Source organism: Aulonocara stuartgranti (genome assembly GCF_965226115.1).
Source record: "Aulonocara stuartgranti genome assembly, chromosome: 13".
NCBI lineage: Eukaryota > Metazoa > Chordata > Actinopteri > Cichliformes > Cichlidae > Aulonocara > Aulonocara stuartgranti.
In genome coordinates, this window is record NC_138949.1 from 34,598,752 (window position 1) to 34,614,573 (window position 15,822).

Sequence of the window (15,822 nt, forward strand, 5' to 3'; positions counted from 1 at the left end):
ACGACAACATCACAGAACGTAAGTTTGGATACCATCATAGAAAGCTCGCGGCGCTCCAACGGGAGATAGAGAGACCAGTGTCGGACTGTAGAACTGCTTTGAAATTCATATGAGCTGTTCGCTGTTCTGAGCTGTGTTGAAGGACACTGTCTCAGCTGAACTCTGGACACACACACACTGATAAGCACACACTCATCTCCCCTCCTTTTCCAAACGCCTTCGATGCTTGTCTCCTACCAGGGAAGATGGCGGTCGACTGGACCAGCGCAGACATGCTGCAGGACCGGATGCGCTGCCTACACCGGCTCTCTCTTACCCTTTACCCGCCCCTGTTGCTTGTCTTGTGTTTCTATGGTGTATTGATAGTGTTAAGATTCAATATTGAGGAAGGGTACAAGAGGTGATCGAAGAATAACCACACCGATCCGGCCGGGTGAAGTCAAACGATGATTTTAATGAACACACGTGTGGGAAGACAACTCTGTACGCAGACAGGAAGTAGTCTTCGACTTAATCAAAGCATGAACAGATATTTTATAGCATCAGGGTTTGTTTACTGACGCCCCTTCATACGTCACAGACACATTTTATACATAGATCAGATCAACATCCTCATGACTTTTCCCCTAGAAAATCATCTTCTATTTTCATGGCTTGGTACTTTCCGTTCTTATCTTAAAATGAATTGTTCCTCTTTCTTGCCGAGACAACAAGGAACGGTTCCTCTTTTACCGAGACCATTTTGCAGTTACAGCCAAACATAACTAACCTCTCCTCTAAATAAATCTAATTTAAAGTGTGTGTGTGTGTGTGTGTTGACCTCACATGCTCTTTGTGTCACCTCTTCACCTACTGTCTGTGTCTCGTCCTCAAATGCTCTTTCTCAATTCACCTGTTGCACTTCTGACCTTTTACCAGACCAGAAGCTCACTGAGACTATGTGTATGTCTTCTACTAAATAAATGTTTTAATCAAGAACCTCTACTAAAACCTTAATATAAAATGATAAAGCTATCTGTTACATTGTTAAAGCCTCGTCTTAGCCTGCGGCTCAAAATAACTTCCTGCTTCTTTCTGCATACAACTTCCTGTCAGCCTGCAACTCAGTCTTTCTAAAAGAGACACTGTTTAAACCTTGGAATGCAATATCCATGCTGCAGATTATATTATTAATGCAATGACAATTATTTGACAATAGCAGTAAAATAATTTCCCTCCTCGACACTCCCCCTTTTGACCTCTGGAACACCAGAGGTCACAATACATTGTGTCCTCACGCAGACCCCTCTCTGGTGGTCTCGAACCTCGAGATCTCCAGGATCCTCGCCCCTCCTGTGGTCGCCGAGATCTTCTGCAAAGGAAACAAAACACCTTTTCTTGCATCTCCCTAACTTATCCTATCTGGGACTCTTTAATCAAAAGCCTGATCCTAATTATCTTCTTAACTTATTGACTTGTATTTATGTATACTCTTCAACGTTACTCATCCCTTTAGAACTCTTTAAGCCCTGCTTTCACGTCCGATTGCTCGCTCTATTTTCCCTTATCTGATCATCAACCTCCTGTGCACAAGTTGTCGCTGCTGCAAGTTAATCTACTCCAAAAGAAAACAACCACTTTAATCAATTAAGTTTAAGCATATAAGCAATTACTCCTGTATACATTTCATCATAGCTAAATGCTGCCTTGAAACAACTCCTATGTGTTAACACTAACTTCATTTTAAAACCTCACATTTCCTATGTTATCACCTGTTTTGGTATAGCCTTTTTATTTCATTTTGCTCCCTTTAATGTAACAATACCTCCTAATTCTAGTTTATCAGACTTAACCAAAATATATGCTTTCCTTCCTCTTTGGTCCTTCTTTAAGTTCAGTTAAAAGCTAAATGAATTTAAGGCCTTTTGCCTGGAATCAATACTGTCATGTGTGTTTCTTAACTCTGTGTCTGTAAGCGTGTGCAATCCTTCATGAACTCATATTATCCTCACAGTAGATTGGCTAATCATAGCGCTAGCCAAAGGCTCGTGACCCTCCAGAGACAAATTTGAGCCCCAACTCCTTTAAAAGCACAAAATGCAATATGTATAAAAATCATTTCTATTTATAAGCTCCCCCTTTTATCCTAAAAATACCTCCTATATAATATCTGTATGTGTAAGCCTACATTATAACCACTACTTCTAGAAATCAAAAAGAAATCAAAGCTGTTCTACCCCTTCAACCCTCACTAATTTTCCCTCTAAGAATTATTCACAGCTTTGAAAAACCGGCATTGTATCTTCTAAACAGGATTCAGTTCTGTCATGGTCCTGGGCCATGTTGGCCCAGTATTCTTGGTTCCTTGTATTTTCGCTCCTTATTTAGGCCAGGTTTTCTGAGGTGTCCTGTTGTGGTGTTCCCTAAGTATTTTTTCCTTTGTGACTCTTACCCCTTTGTGCCCCTCTGTGTATTTATGAGCTCTCGTCTCTCTTTGTGTTTATTCCATGTTTCCCCCAGCCTGTTATGTCTGTGTTCTCCCCGTGCTCTGGGTGTATTTAAGTTGTGTCTTCTGTTATGGTAGTTGCTGGTTTGTCTGTGTTGTTTCCCCTCGGTCTCCCTGCGTCTCGTTTCTGGTTTGTGTTATTAGCTTACCCAGTTTAGGTTTCCGGTTTCTTGTTTTTCCACCAGTGCTGTTTTGTGCCCACCGTTGTAAATAAATATTCACCTGCACCAGAGCTGCCGCCTTTTGGGTCCTTTTCTACAACTCCACACGGCTTGCCTCGCAAACCGTGACAAGTTCACTTTTAATCCTTTAACCTTAACTTAAAAATAACAGTTTCAGTTTTACCATATCCAAATGATCAAAAACCCAAAAGGTCCTAAAATGATCCTAAATTATTAAACAATTAAATTATTAAACCCTAAACCCCCCTTTATCTTGATACATTTCATGTGTCAAGATACTATACAAAACTTAAAAATGCTCAGTTTTCCCCACTCATGATCCAATCTATGTCATAAAAATAAACTTAAAACCGAACAGTTATCAGTCATGTGTTTCTACAATTAATGGTAACTGAGTTACATCAAAAAATATTTCCCCTTTAGCATTTGGCATTCTCCCAACAATATACTATAATCCCATAATCTAACCCCAGTCAACAAAACAAAAATTTTTCTGGTAAAAGCAAATTGTTTGTCCACATTTATTCACCCTCACATTCACTCACACATTCACTCACATGCAGTCACACCATATATTTGCTGATAGTGGAGCTTCCCGCACGATCAGATACTCCACCCTCAGCAAAATGAGCTCAGTCATTTTTTATTTTCCATAGGAAAATATTTCTTTATGCTTTTGGACTGGATTGACTCGCATAAAATCCTTTTTACAGGGACTTACGACCTTGATCAGTCCCCAGGTAGCTTTCTCCTCAGCCAATTGTAATCTGGAAAGCCGCCTTATATTTGCTCTTCCCGAGAACTTTCAGCGCCGTTATTCACTGTTGCAGGCCTGCTTAAAACAAAAATGGAAACAATAGAGCTGATTGTTAGCTCATAAACACAAAACAAAATCACCTGACAGGTTTTCTTTAAGTGCACTGTTACAAAATAATGGGCCCAATTTTTTAGACATGTCCATGTTTCCTAAAACTCCCTCTATTTAAAAACAAAAATAACAACAACAACCTACCTGACCGAATCAACCCATCACCACAACAACCTTAAACACACAAGTCTTGCCACCACATAATTTCACCTCCTCAATACACCGAAAGTCCCATTAAACCCACTCAATTTGCACACAAAAATCACCCCCTTATGCTCTATAACATACTTCAATTCAGCATAAACCCCCTTACAACAACATATCACTAAACTATAAATTTCCTACCCCAATCTGCACTTCTCGTCTCTGCTATGCTTCCTCTTCCTGAAAGTCACAGTCACACACACACTCAGGAAGTCCTTTCGTCACCACACACTCCAGCTAATTTGCATACTGAATCATCTCTCAAGAAGCTGTAACAACAGAAACATATGTTTAAACATTCCCAACTCATTAAACATTTTATTTCTTCCAACAGTGATCACTAGTGTTGATCACTCAGTACGAGAGCACTCCTAAGTCACTCTTTTTTAAAACTACTTTAATCCCTTTTTAGTTTTCATAACTCCCTTTGTCATATGGCTTCTTCTATTCCTCAATTACAAACTCAAATGTATTTTATTAAACATTCACACCATTGTATCATTCATACAAAATAGCAAGCTGTTCTTCATTGCCTATGTTCGTGTTCTTAGCCAGGTTTAATCAGTGTCTATGCATTAAACTCCATGAGCTTGTCTTGTCTTTATAAGGTTAATGCATTTCCTGTTTGTGTGTGTGAATTTGCATATGGTGCTTTTACAGTGTGTCAGACTCCTTCATAATTTTGCCTTTAAACAGTCAATTTTCTCCTCCCCAAATTTACTAACCCAAATTCTGATTTCCTACCTTAAATAGCAGCATTCCTTGTCCTCAGCCAGAAGGTAGGGCTCCACTTGCCACTTTCCACCTCCACCCTAGCCCAGCGGCCTTACCCGTCAGGACCCGTCTTCTTACTGAAGCCGAGAGTAATCGTGACTGTGCCTGCCTTAGGTTGTCCCAGGGTTTCGAGGTGGGATCTTACCCGTCATGGGCTATCCAGCCTTCCATACTCGCCTGATACGGGGCCCAAGTGGGCAGGGGAGGGAACACACTGGCTCTGGGAATTAAAGGAATGTAAGCTGCTTCCTTCATTGCATCTTATATTAAACTATCTCTATAATAAGCTATCTCAATTCTGACTCCTTCCTAGAATAATTTCACATATGGCACTTTGTGTATGTGTGTTTTCTATTCATTAATGTAATTGTCAGTTATTTTCTCTCTTCATTTTACCTTATTTATCTGTTTGTTTGTAACGTTCTACTTTAGTTCCACTAAACCTTGATGTAAAAACAATACTCCCTTATTTCACGCACACACTCTGCATTTTGCCTACGCACACACTTCTCTCTCAGACTTCCTCTGTTCACACATCACCTTATATGAGCATGCAAACTTCCTGTCACCCACACCATTTCCTGTTACACACACACCGCACGCAGCTGCTCAGAGCAGCTCAAGCTGCTTTGCTGTTTCTCCAGGCTAATCAAACTTATTTTGTATTTACAATCTACAAACCCTCTGTAATTCTACTAACTTTTGACCTAAAATGTAGCATCATTCACACAATGATTTCATAATCCTCTCACACACACCTTTTAAATAAACTAAACTCTTATAACATCACTCATGCCTCTCTCAAATTAAAAACACTTTCAAAGTTTAAAACGTCCTACTTTACATCACCCAAGAAATACCTCTCACACCTTCATTCATCATGTCAAAGCTTCTAGTCACCGCATTCACACTTAAACTGTGACTAGAGTTAAGGAATATAACTCAACACACTTTCCTAAGAGTATTTTAGACATGCTTGTCATAATCAAAAAGAGCAAGTAAAAAACAAACAAACAAAAAATTGAAACCTCCATTAATTCTCACCGCACACACAAGAGATTGAAAAAATAAAACCCACCAGCAACTAATGCTGGAGAAAAGTTACTACTGAAAGTGATGTGTTAGTCTTAAGTATATACAGTGCACTCAATCTATTTATATATCTACATCCAAACTCAGTCAGTTACTATGCATCCCCTACGGCAACTCAAAACTTTATTTATAGTCCTTTGCTAAACATAAATGGCATTTTAAACACACTCTACAATGTTTGCAGCAGTATTTGTAAAACCAACTGTGGCTTAAACAGTTCACTGCTTACTCATTTGCATTTTCACTCACACACACACCTCCAAAAATAGCAGCAGGCAGTCAGTGCATTACTGACTCGACACACAGAGATCTCTCACACCAAATTTTATTATTCTATATTACAACGACGTCTTATATTTACAACTACTGTCAGATCTGTCAGCTTTAGCGCCTAACCAATTTCGACAAATTTAAAATAACCGCCCACCAATTAACCAGTATCAAGACTTTAACTGTTTCTGGCCTCATTTCTAAAATCCCTAACTCAATTTAAAAGCGTCAACCAACCCAAACTTTGCCTGAAGCTCTATTTTTGGCATTTCACAGCCAAGGCTTACCTCGAAGTGTTAAGTTAAAGTTACACGCCCGAAGACCAACTTCTCCTGTCCAAAAAAGCGCAGATACCGTTTCAAACGGTAAGGAGACTCTAACTCCTAGTTTAATTCCAGGCTGCCCTGTACCCCACAGTTAAACCACACTGAACTAACCCTCTTCGCCGAGAGGTCAATGTCGCGCGTCCACGACAAGGAGGGAGCGTAACCTCCGGGCTCTGCGCTTCCTAGCAGACTCGAACTGCCGTTCTAGAATAATTTATAATACTTTGAAACAACAATCAACACCCGAAACAAGTGTATAACTGAGGCAGGTGCAACCTAGTGGTCAATGGAGACTCCAACTCACAAAATGACCACTCAGGTCCACTCTTATGACCAAATTTGGACTCTAACCAACACAATAACCAATTCCCTACCAAACTACTTGAGACTCTAACTCAATTTCTTTGGGACTTCAACCCAGTATTTAAACTTTTCCTGGCAGACTCTAACTGCTTTAGCAGACTTTACTGCTTTCATTTCTTCATTCTTCTTAGCAGAACTCTAACTGCTTCAACTCATGAGATTTTTCATCAAAATCAAAACAGACATCCACCAGTAACTTCAGTGAGTAGACTTAAATTTTATCATATCCAATTTGGCACACTTTGGAAATAATTCAACAGGTAGTGCCTTACCTTTTGGATAAGCCGGCTTATGCCCACTCACTTAGACCACTGGAATTCATGTCTGCCCGTCAGACCACCTAAGACCCCGGATTTCTCCGTCTAAACCTCCAACTCTCCCTCCTCAATAACCGGACGAAGCCCCCAAATGTTAAGATTCAATATTGAGGAAGGGTACAAGAGGTGATCGAAGAATAACCACACCGATCCGGCCGGGTGAAGTCAAACGATGATTTTAATGAACACACGTGTGGGAAGACAACTCTGTACGCAGACAGGAAGTAGTCTTCGACTTAATCAAAGCATGAACAGATATTTTATAGCATCAGGGTTTGTTTACTGACGCCCCTTCATACGTCACAGACACATTTTATACATAGATCAGATCAACATCCTCATGACTTTTCCCCTAGAAAATCATCTTCTATTTTCATGGCTTGGTACTTTCCGTTCTTATCTTAAAATGAATTGTTCCTCTTTCTTGCCGAGACAACAAGGAACGGTTCCTCTTTTACCGAGACCATTTTGCAGTTACAGCCAAACATAACTAACCTCTCCTCTAAATAAATCTAATTTAAAGTGTGTGTGTGTGTGTGTGTTGACCTCACATGCTCTTTGTGTCACCTCTTCACCTACTGTCTGTGTCTCGTCCTCAAATGCTCTTTCTCAATTCACCTGTTGCACTTCTGACCTTTTACCAGACCAGAAGCTCACTGAGACTATGTGTATGTCTTCTACTAAATAAATGTTTTAATCAAGAACCTCTACTAAAACCTTAATATAAAATGATAAAGCTATCTGTTACATTGTTAAAGCCTCGTCTTAGCCTGCGGCTCAAAATAACTTCCTGCTTCTTTCTGCATACAACTTCCTGTCAGCCTGCAACTCAGTCTTTCTAAAAGAGACACTGTTTAAACCTTGGAATGCAATATCCATGCTGCAGATTATATTATTAATGCAATGACAATTATTTGACAATAGCAGTAAAATAATTTCCCTCCTCGACAATAGTCATGTGCTTTTTGTGCTGAGGTGTTTTTTCTGTTATCAAACTGTTCTCCCACTAGGAGCTCAGTCTGAGTGGAGTTTTTTTTCTCCTCCTCTTACCTCATGTTATGTATTTTCGTTGTTTTTTTCCTATCAGCCGACCTTTCTGACGTGTCTCCCCAATGTGATGTTTGTGTAAAGTTGGTCAGAAGGTTCCTTTGTAAGTGCGCATGCGCCATTAGCGTGCTGCCTGCTGTAACCCTAATTTCCTTCGGGATTAATAAAGTATTCTGATTCTAAAGTAACGTCTTCCCGTTTCCTGTCAGATGGTGCTGGGGCAGATCGAGGAGCACCGCCGCAGCCACCAGCCAATCAACATTCCCTTCTTCGACGTGTTTCTCAGGAATCTGTGCCAAGGTTGGTTAAATCCTGACGTTTCACCGCAAAACAAAAGAATAGTGAACGTCCAATCCTGTTCGAGTGTTAGGCGTGGCAGCCACCCGCCGCCGTGCGAAACGGGCGTAGCTCGCTCATGACTGGCGTCTCAGTAACCAATGAGCATGCAGTGTGACAGTCAGAGCCGCCCCCTCAGTGTTCACTGTAGGTTGGAGAACAGATGTCCATCTTTTATATACAGTGAGTGTTATTGTTGGTGCAGATTTAAATCCAGCCCTGAGTGTCACAGGTGGAGGTGGCATCAGGTGGTGTGTTTCCTCAGAGGCTGCTGATAATCGGCGTCGCTCTGGTTTCACAGCTCGCTGAGCTCCGTGAGCAGAGCCGCTTCACGCTGCCCTCGGGTGGTGCTTTTCTACCTTAGATCTGCAGTGGGAGGGGCTGTTGGCGCACTGGGGGAGGTGTGCTTCTAACTGTCTGTGCTGCGTCCAGGGTCCAGCGTGGAGCTGAAGGAGGACAAATGCTGGGAGAAGGTGGAGGTGTCGTCCAATCACCATCGAGCGAACAAGCTGACCGACAAGAACCCGAAAACCTACTGGGAGTCCAACGGCTGCACCGGCTCGCACTTCATCAACATCTTCATGCACAGAGGCGTCATCATCAGGTAGGCGGGGCCCCAGCTCCTCGCTGTCTACTCCCGCCACTCGGGTAACGCTGACACCTGACAGTCTGTGTCTCCACTCAGGCAACTCGCCATCCTGGTGGCCAGCGAGGACTCGAGCTACATGCCGGCCCGGATTCTGGTCCTGGGGGGAGACGAGCCCACCAACATCAACACGGAGCTCAACACGGTGAGTGCGAGTCTCCATACAATTCGTGCTGCGCTCGCTCCGAGCGTTCCCTCACCCGTCCCGTCTGCGTCTCCGCAGGTGAACGTGCCGCCGTCGGCCAGCCGCGTGGTTCTGCTGGAGAACATGACCCGGTTTTGGCCCATCGTCCAGATCAGGGTCAAGCGGTGCCAGCAGGTCAGACCAAGTTCACGTCAGCTTCCTTTAGCTTCCCGTCCTCTCGCTGACCCCTCCCTCTCTGTCACAGGGCGGTATCGACACCCGCGTCCACGGCTTCGAGGTTCTCGGTCCGAAGCCGACGTTCTGGCCCGTTTTCAAGGAGCAGCTGTGCTGCCGGACCTACCTGTTCTACAGCACCAAGGCCCACACCTGGTGTCAGGAGGTGATGGAGGACAAGACGCAGTTGTTGCAGCTCTTCAACAAGTATGAATACTGCATACAGAGTACTGCCGCTCTCTAGCATGTACAAGTACTGCAGGAAATACTGTTAAAATGACGTGACAGTACTGTAAAGTACGGCGTGTCAGAAAGCAAAGATGCAGGAAACGTTAGAGCACAAAGTTTTACATGCAAACCGTTCACGTGTACTCAGACTGTGGGCGTGTCCAATGACAGTCCAGCTCGCTGTGAGCGTGTCTGCGCAACCACGAGAAACTCGCCAAGCCGCTCTAACGGCGTTTCAGTCGTGACGGTGAACGGCTGCAGTACAAATACTCACTGAAAATATTGTTAGAGTACTAGTAAATACTCTATTACTGCATCTAGTCAAGTACAAGTATCTGGAAAAGTGTGTGTGTGTGTGTGTGTGTGTGTGTGTGTGTGTGTGTGTGTGTGTGTAGACTGAACAGCGCTCTAAGACATGAGCAGATGTTCGCCGATCGTTTCCTGTCGGACGCAGAGGCGGCCGAAGCCCTGGGTCGAACCTGCTGGGAGGCTCTGATCACCCCCATCGTTCACAGCATCACAGGTACACACACACACACACACACACACACACACACACACACACACACACACAGGTGTCTTCATGAATATATCTGTTGTGGTTTTTGTGTGTAGTTGTTCACGTTGTCTTGCTGTATTATGTATTTTGAGGTTTGTTGATTTGATCGAAGCGTTTGGATTCGTGTCTGTAGAAACATGGTTTCCTGTCTCGTTACAGCCGCAGGTCGTCCTCGTTGATTAGATTATTAATTCTTGAATTCTGATGTTTTATTTTATGACCTCGTTAAAGCGGCCCGATGTCTGTGTGTTCCCAGAATCCTCTGCGTGCAGCCCTCTGTCCTGGTTGCTCAGTGAATATCTGGATAACTCGGAGGCGCCTCGCCGCTGTAAGAGTCGGGCCACCATCTTTAACTCCCGAGTGAGGCGGCTCACGCACCTGCTGGTCCACGTGGACACGAGCCGAGTGGACGGCGAGGAGCTCAAACCGCCCGTCAAATCCAGTGAGTCGGAGCATGTTCGTGGCTTTTATTGTGATAGCTTCCTCGTGTTTTTCCTGTCGGGTTTGTCTGATCCTGGGATTAAAGTGCATTAGTTTGTCTTTAGGTGTCAGTGGTGGTCGGGGTCAGAGGATCTTTGATGATACAAACAGGAAGTTCTGTTTTAGGAGCAATGTGTGTTTAAAAGCTGACCTTTGACCCTTTGTGGATGTTAATAACTTAAAGGAGTTTATTTTGTCTCCAGAAGGTCTCAACAGAAGCAAAGAGCTGAAGAGTAAGTAAGAGCAAAGTTCAGAGGCCACGTCTGTTCCAGGGTCCAGCTGCGCTCCTCCTCCCTCCTCCTCTCTGAGCCAATCAGGTCGAGCGTTCTTATCTGACCTCGGCCGCAGTCTCAGATCTGCCATCCTGTCTGAGTCTGGCGTCGTCACGGTGACTGTGAGGACAGTTTAAGTGACCTCACAGTGAGGGCGATGATGGCTGCTTGATGTCAGCCGTGCTTCACACTCACCTGTGACTCCAAAAAAACAGCTGGGCTTGAAGGTCCAAGGGGTCAAAGTGCACGTCAGGGTCGGCACGAGTCGGACCGATCTCACTTTTCTTCCCGCCGTTGAAACAAAAGCAAAACACAAGCTCGTCCGCCATCTCCGGGTTGGACCGTAACGCCGTCGTATTTCATCCTGAACAAAAGAAAACGCAGACTCAACCTGACGACTTCTGAGGGTGACCACCCGCCATTCAGGCCACGGGGACGCCGTCGCAGGTCGTTCATGGGGAGAGTTTAAAAAGATTTCAGTCTCCATAAAAACAGTGATCTCGTGTCGTCCTTTTGGTTATCATTGTCGGCATTCAAACATCCCACAGAGCTGATGATTGGGCGGAGCTTAAACCTCTGGGGTCGATGGACACCTCGGTGCATCAAAATCACATGACCAATTTAAGACGACACAGCTACAAGATGCAGCGACTCTGAGTCTCAATTTCAACTTGGGTCGAAAGTAGAGCTGGGCGATTTTTTTTTTTCATATCACGATATGTTTTTTTCATTTCAGGCGATAACGATATCTATCACGATATCAGCCAAATAACTATATTTGTAAGATTTAAATGTGCCGTTGCTCACAAGTAAAATGTGAAATAATCAGCAGCTTGTTTTTAAATATTTATTTCCCATAATAAGTTCAACAGGGTAGATGTACTTAAGGAACACGAGACTTTTTCAGATAAATAAAGGCAAATATTGCAAACTACACAAAAGGCAGCCGCTAAAGCGTTTAAGTTTCAAAATAGAACAAATGAAACAGACTAAATTGTCAATTCCACTTAGAAACAAAATATTAATTCTAAAAATAAATCTTAGTTTGTTTTACAGAAGAACAGACAAAACTAACTTTTGTCAATATCAAATAAACTGAGAACTAAAAGGAAATTCTCAATCTCTCCTTGTTGTATAGCTGAGCTTTTCAAACAGTTTTAACAGTTACTTTAGTCTGACAAAAGCCGAATGACGAATCAGCGCTTCCAGTCAGAGACTGAGCTGCACCGCTTTATTGTATTTCCAGACTTGCTTTCGGCACATTTACAGTGCAGCTGCTCTGTTTGACTTGAAATAGCAGAAATACCTTCACACTACGGAGCTTCTGTGGCTCTTCCGTTGGACAATCTCTCCGGCGTTGGAACCATCATCTGTTTTCTCTTCGGTAACCTTCGGTCACGCTCGGTTGATTTCTCTAGTCGGCACACTCATTTCCTCCATCACCCGGCGGCACGGCGGCTGGCTGCTTCCCAAACAAATACACGTGTGCGGCTTGGCACTTGTGCTGTACGTAACAAGTCACGTGACGCTGTGATTGGTTCGGCTCTGCGCTACTTAATTTGGATTGGCTGTTCTTCTTTCTTTCTTTTTTTTCCTGGTTTGATCCCGCAGCGAAGCTGATGGTTTCACGCTGGTTTCTTAGTGTTTCAGGGTGTTCGTGATGGTTTTAAGACGTTCAGGATGTCAGCAGTTTGAGCTCCTGTTGGCACCTGAGTGACTCTGAGCAGGTGTAGGTGAGCGTCTGAGGTAAAACGGGTCGGTTTGTCTTCAGCACCGGCGTGCGTTTTGAGCAACAGCACCAATCCGATGTGTTTATACATCTGATGGGTCAGATGTGTTTATGCGTATCTGAAACATCAACCTTGATCTGAAAAATAAATGCCACAGATTCGTTGTGCACAGTGATGCGTTCGGTGTGAACAGCCGTGTTACGAATAGATAAAATATTTGCATTGAATTTACACGTCTGCTGTTTAAAACCTCACAAAGGAAACATCAAAGACTCGCCTGTTCCTGTTTGTCCGTCAGATCAGAACATACTGAGAGGAGGTGACGCTTGTTGTTTGTGAGTCGGATTTAAAGTGAACCCTTCGGTTTTTAAACGGTGGTGTGGCGCTCTGTTTTGGTGCAGTACCCCCTCCTCACCAGCAGAGGCAACTAAAACGTGCCTGAGAGGGCGGCGGCGCTGCAGTCGGACCCTGTTAGTTTGGTTTTTACGCTTTGACATTTCATGCGTCCACATGAGGGCAGGAAGCTGGTGTCGCCCCCTGCTGGCTGCTGACACAAGTTTGTAGCTGCTGATGCTGGGGGAGGAGTCTGACAGGCAGCCCAAAAGCACCCATTTTTGTTAGAAATGCCTCCAGCAAGGCGGCGCCCGGCGACCTTCCTCGTCCTCATCTGAACCGACTGAAACATTCGGCTTCCTTCAGACGCGCCCGTCCTCCATCTCGTTTTCCTTCAGTTGGGCCGCTCTTTGTTTACTTCCTGTTCCCATCGCAGTCCCTGACGCGGTTTCTTTTCAGTGGGAAAAGAAGGACCGACGCTCGGCTTCACTTTTCGTTTGTGGCTGTCGCGCTCTCATCTCACCTCCCCGTCACTCATCGCCGGCGAGCGTGCGCTCCCCAAATCCGACGTCTGAAATGTCGTCTTCTTGCAGATGGTAAAGAAGGAAAGAACAAAGAGGCATCCGCAGCCGCCTCCACCTCCTCCTCCTCATCGTCCTCAGCCAAACCCAAAGTGAAGAGCAGCAGCAGCATCGCGGGCATCGCCCTCTGTTGGCAGGGAGTGGTACAACGCCAGGTGAGTCAGCTGTTCAGTGTTGTTTCCTGTTTGAGGGTTTAGATGCTAATGAGCTAAACGTGACTCCTTCCCCTCAGGTGAAGAAGTTCCTGGAGGCGAGCTGCACTCTGCCGGACTTCGTGGAGCGATATCGGCGGCTCTACCTTCGGCTGAAGAACGCCATGGAGGAGCTGTTTGGCCAGCAGACCGCCTTCGTCCTTGCCCTGCGGCACGGTTTCTCCACCGCCCTGTTGCAGCTCTCCATCCTCAGAGCTATGCACGTGAGTGCCTGCGCCACTGCGCGTCCGTCCAAGCTCTCGTGTTCTCGGTGCACGGTGTGACGTTGTTGTGTTTGCTGCACGCAGGTGAGCGAGCGCTTCGCTCAGTACATCGATCAGATGATCCAGGCGAGCGGCATGGCATCCGGCTGTGTGGAGACTCTGGAGCGGCTGCAGCAGTTTCTGGAGCCGATGCTCTTCCTGTCAGGCCTGGAGCTCGCCAGCACCTTCGAGCACTTCTACAGGTGCGATCACACGAGCGCCGTGCTGCGCCGAGCCTCCCGCGTCTCTAACGCTCACAGTCTCTCGCTCTGTGCAGGTACTATCTGGGCGACCGGCTGCTGGCTCAGGGGAACGTGTGGCTGGAGCACGCCGTGGCGGAGCAGATCGGCAGTTGCTTCCCGAGCCGCTTCCCACAGCAGATGCTGAAGAACCTGAGCGAGTCGTCCGAGCTGCAGCAGGAGTTCCACCTGTACCGGCTGCAGCAGCTGGACCGCAGCTTGCAGGAGCACGACCAGGTTGCATGTCTGCTCTGCCCCCAGGTACCCATCGCCGCCTGCAGGGTCTCATTGTGTGTCCTTGTTTCTGCAGGTGATGGAGGAGGAGTGGGCGGAGTTGGAGGAGGAGGCGGAGGTCCAGGTCCTGGTTCTGTCGCCGCGCTGCTGGGCCGTCTCTTCACTCTGCTACCTGGACGAGCCGGCGAAGCACCTCCCCCCGGAGCTCTGCTCCTACCTGAACCAGTTCACCCAGTTCTACACCCACAGTGAGCACCTCCACCCACATCAGCACCCCTATTTCCAACAGCAACCAGTATTACCTCACGCTAACTGACGGATATTACTTCCTGTCTGCAGGTCAGTCCATATACGGTCTGTGCCACTCCAAGCCTCGGCGGCTGCAGTGGACGTGGCTCGGGCACGCCGAGCTGCAGTTCGGCGGCTGGACGCTGCACGTCTCTACGCTGCAGATGTTCGTGCTGCTGCAGTTCAACAGCCAGCAGGTAGGTCCTCGTGGTCTCGCTGCCCGCCGCGTTTGTGGCATTGGAGGAGTGAGTGCGTAGTTTGATGTACGTGTGATGTTTGTGTTTCTGTGCGTCTGCAGGAGGTTCGAGTTGACGCTCTGCTGCAGGCAAGCGGCCTCTCCGCCACCGTGCTGCTGCACGCTCTGCTGCCTCTCATTGGCGAGGGCGGGCCGCTGACCTGCAGCCACCCAGACGACCCCACCCGAGGTCAGACCCGCCTCACAAACGCACACGTGTGTCAGCACCGCTGTCCGTCTTTTCTGACTTTGCATCTCTTTGCATCAGGTGTGCTGCAGCTGAACGAGCAGGTGGCGTCTCGCAGCCAGGAGGGCGCGCCGGCGTCCGTGTGGCTGCTGCCCAAACAGACGTATCTGAACGTGGACGAGGACGCGGCGGGCACACTGGAGAGGAAGAGGAACTACATCTACTGCCTGATCGTCCACATCATGAAGCAGGAGAAGGAGATGCATATCGACAACCTCGTCTTCAAGGTCAGAGGTTGCCTGCCTCCTTCAAAATAAAAGCCCGTGGTGGCATGTCAAGGCTCTGACCTGCGCCGCTCTCTTTCAGGTGCTGGACTCGTGTCAGAAGCAGGAGGCGTCGCGCTCGCCGGGCTCGGGCCGTTTCAGCTGCAGCACCAGCGATGTCCTGTCCTGCATCATGCACGTCATCAGCAAGGGCTGCATCCGCCGCAACGACGAGAACCCGCACATTGTGGAGTTCGTCCCCGAGGACCCGTCCACGCCGCAGAAGGGCCAGGCCCAGTTCTCCTTCAGCCGGGCCGACATCGGGAAGGACGCCACCTCCAACAGCCAGGCCGACATCAGGTGTGACCGCGACCTCTGACTTCACACGTGGGTTCAGTCTGTCAGTCTCAGCTAAGCCACGCCCTGCTTAGCCAGGAGAGCGCTTTGTTTTACAGACGGCGTTTCTGAACC

The 15,822-nt window shown here is 46.5% G+C and overlaps 1 protein-coding gene and 2 long non-coding RNA genes across 4 annotated transcripts in view; 1 reads left to right on the top strand and 2 right to left on the bottom strand.

Annotated features, from left to right (window-relative positions):
- Positions 1–15,822, top strand: part of cul9 (cullin 9) — a 36,433-nt gene that overhangs the window by 14,247 nt on the left and 6,364 nt on the right. The window contains exons 17-32 of one of the 2 annotated variants that reach the window (XM_082556544.1): positions 8,138–8,228; positions 8,697–8,868; positions 8,950–9,055; positions 9,134–9,229; positions 9,300–9,475; positions 9,892–10,019; positions 10,312–10,497; positions 10,739–10,768; positions 13,464–13,606; positions 13,684–13,866; positions 13,951–14,108; positions 14,183–14,381; positions 14,455–14,626; positions 14,718–14,863; positions 14,965–15,375; positions 15,455–15,711. In XM_082556544.1, the coding sequence (XP_082412670.1) occupies positions 8,138–8,228; positions 8,697–8,868; positions 8,950–9,055; positions 9,134–9,229; positions 9,300–9,475; positions 9,892–10,019; positions 10,312–10,497; positions 10,739–10,768; positions 13,464–13,606; positions 13,684–13,866; positions 13,951–14,108; positions 14,183–14,381; positions 14,455–14,626; positions 14,718–14,863; positions 14,965–15,375; positions 15,455–15,711 (2,654 nt within the window). The remainder of the gene's footprint in view (positions 1–8,137; positions 8,229–8,696; positions 8,869–8,949; positions 9,056–9,133; positions 9,230–9,299; positions 9,476–9,891; positions 10,020–10,311; positions 10,498–10,738; positions 10,769–13,463; positions 13,607–13,683; positions 13,867–13,950; positions 14,109–14,182; positions 14,382–14,454; positions 14,627–14,717; positions 14,864–14,964; positions 15,376–15,454; positions 15,712–15,822) is intronic. The other variant, XM_082556545.1, reaches the window with a different exon arrangement.
- Positions 435–6,242, bottom strand: LOC309720036. The gene is made up of 2 exons (XR_014280397.1): positions 3,881–6,242; positions 435–3,499 (listed from the first exon to the last, which is right to left on the bottom strand). It is a non-coding gene; the product is annotated as an uncharacterized lncRNA (long non-coding RNA).
- LOC309720037 lies at positions 7,042–7,830 on the bottom strand. Its single transcript, XR_014280398.1, has 2 exons — positions 7,500–7,830; positions 7,042–7,448 (listed from the first exon to the last, which is right to left on the bottom strand). It is a non-coding gene; the product is annotated as an uncharacterized lncRNA (long non-coding RNA).